This window comes from Echinops telfairi, unplaced genomic scaffold (genome assembly GCF_000313985.2).
Source record: "Echinops telfairi isolate 266 unplaced genomic scaffold, ASM31398v2 ScPeMD7_655;HRSCAF=1070, whole genome shotgun sequence".
Taxonomy (NCBI): Eukaryota; Metazoa; Chordata; class Mammalia; order Afrosoricida; family Tenrecidae; genus Echinops; species Echinops telfairi.
Window position 1 is genome coordinate 18,714,054 of NW_022104553.1, and position 977 is coordinate 18,715,030.

The 977-nt window shown below is 46.7% G+C and overlaps 1 protein-coding gene across 1 annotated transcript in view; it reads left to right on the plus strand.

Annotated features, from left to right (window-relative positions):
* Positions 1 to 345: 345 nt before the first annotated feature.
* Positions 346 to 977, plus strand: part of LOC115870341 (vomeronasal type-1 receptor 2-like) — a 5,517-nt gene continuing 4,885 nt past the window's right edge. The window contains exon 1 of the mRNA XM_030886281.1: positions 346 to 974. Within this exon, the coding sequence (XP_030742141.1) occupies positions 346 to 974 (629 nt within the window). The remainder of the gene's footprint in view (positions 975 to 977) is intronic.

A 977-nucleotide genomic window follows, 5' to 3' on the forward strand; every position in this document is an offset into this window, starting at 1 on the left:
TAAGTAAAACCCCCTGCCTGATAAAAGACAATAGTATTGCCACTTACCTCATGCAGTCATAAGTATAAACTATAAGAGGAGAGGTCAAGAATGCACTCCAAACAGTGGCCGATGCTTTGGCAATGCTTAAGAACCGAACATTGACGGGGGAAATAACTAGGACTACCTGAAAAAGAAGAAGGAGGAAAAAGGAAGTTTATTTAAAGGGAACTTCTCACAGTGAGATCATCCTAAGTGGAAACTTTTGTACTATATTTTCCCTGCAGAGTGGATCCCCAAACCCATGTTTTCATGCAGCACCACCTGTTTGCAAATTCGAGTGTCAAAGCTCTAGAAAGGGACTGAATGGCCTCCATCAATCTACAAATAGCAGTGGTTCTCCTATTCCAGGTCGCCCTTGGAACACTGGGCAATGTCTCACTCCTCATTCTCCGTGTCTTCTTTCGCTTCCACGGAGGCAGGTCGCGGTCGACAAACTTGATCCTCAGGACCTTGGCTGCAGCCAACCTCTTGGTCATTTTCTCGAAAGGAGTCCCACAGACGATGCTTGCGTTCGGGGTAGACCATTTCCTCAGTGATGCAGGATGCAAACTTGTTTTTTACCTCGAAAGGGTGGCCAGCAGCGTGTCCACCTTCACCACCTGCTTCTTGAGTGTCTTCCAGACCATCACGATCAGCCCTACGAACTCCATGTGGGCAACATTTAAAGTGAAAGCTGTAAAATACATCAGTCCCACCAATACCCTCTGCTGGATCCTGCCCATGCTGGTAAATGCCATTTTTCCGATTTATGGGTCTGGCACTTGGAGCAATAAAACCATGACAAAGAAAACTGTGTGGCAATACTGTGCCAGCCACCATGACAATGTCACATTCTCACTCTATGTAGCGCTGATATCCTCCCATGATGTTTTGTGTGTGGGATTCATGACCTGGGCCAGTGGCTCCATGATTTGCATCCTGTACAGACACAAGCA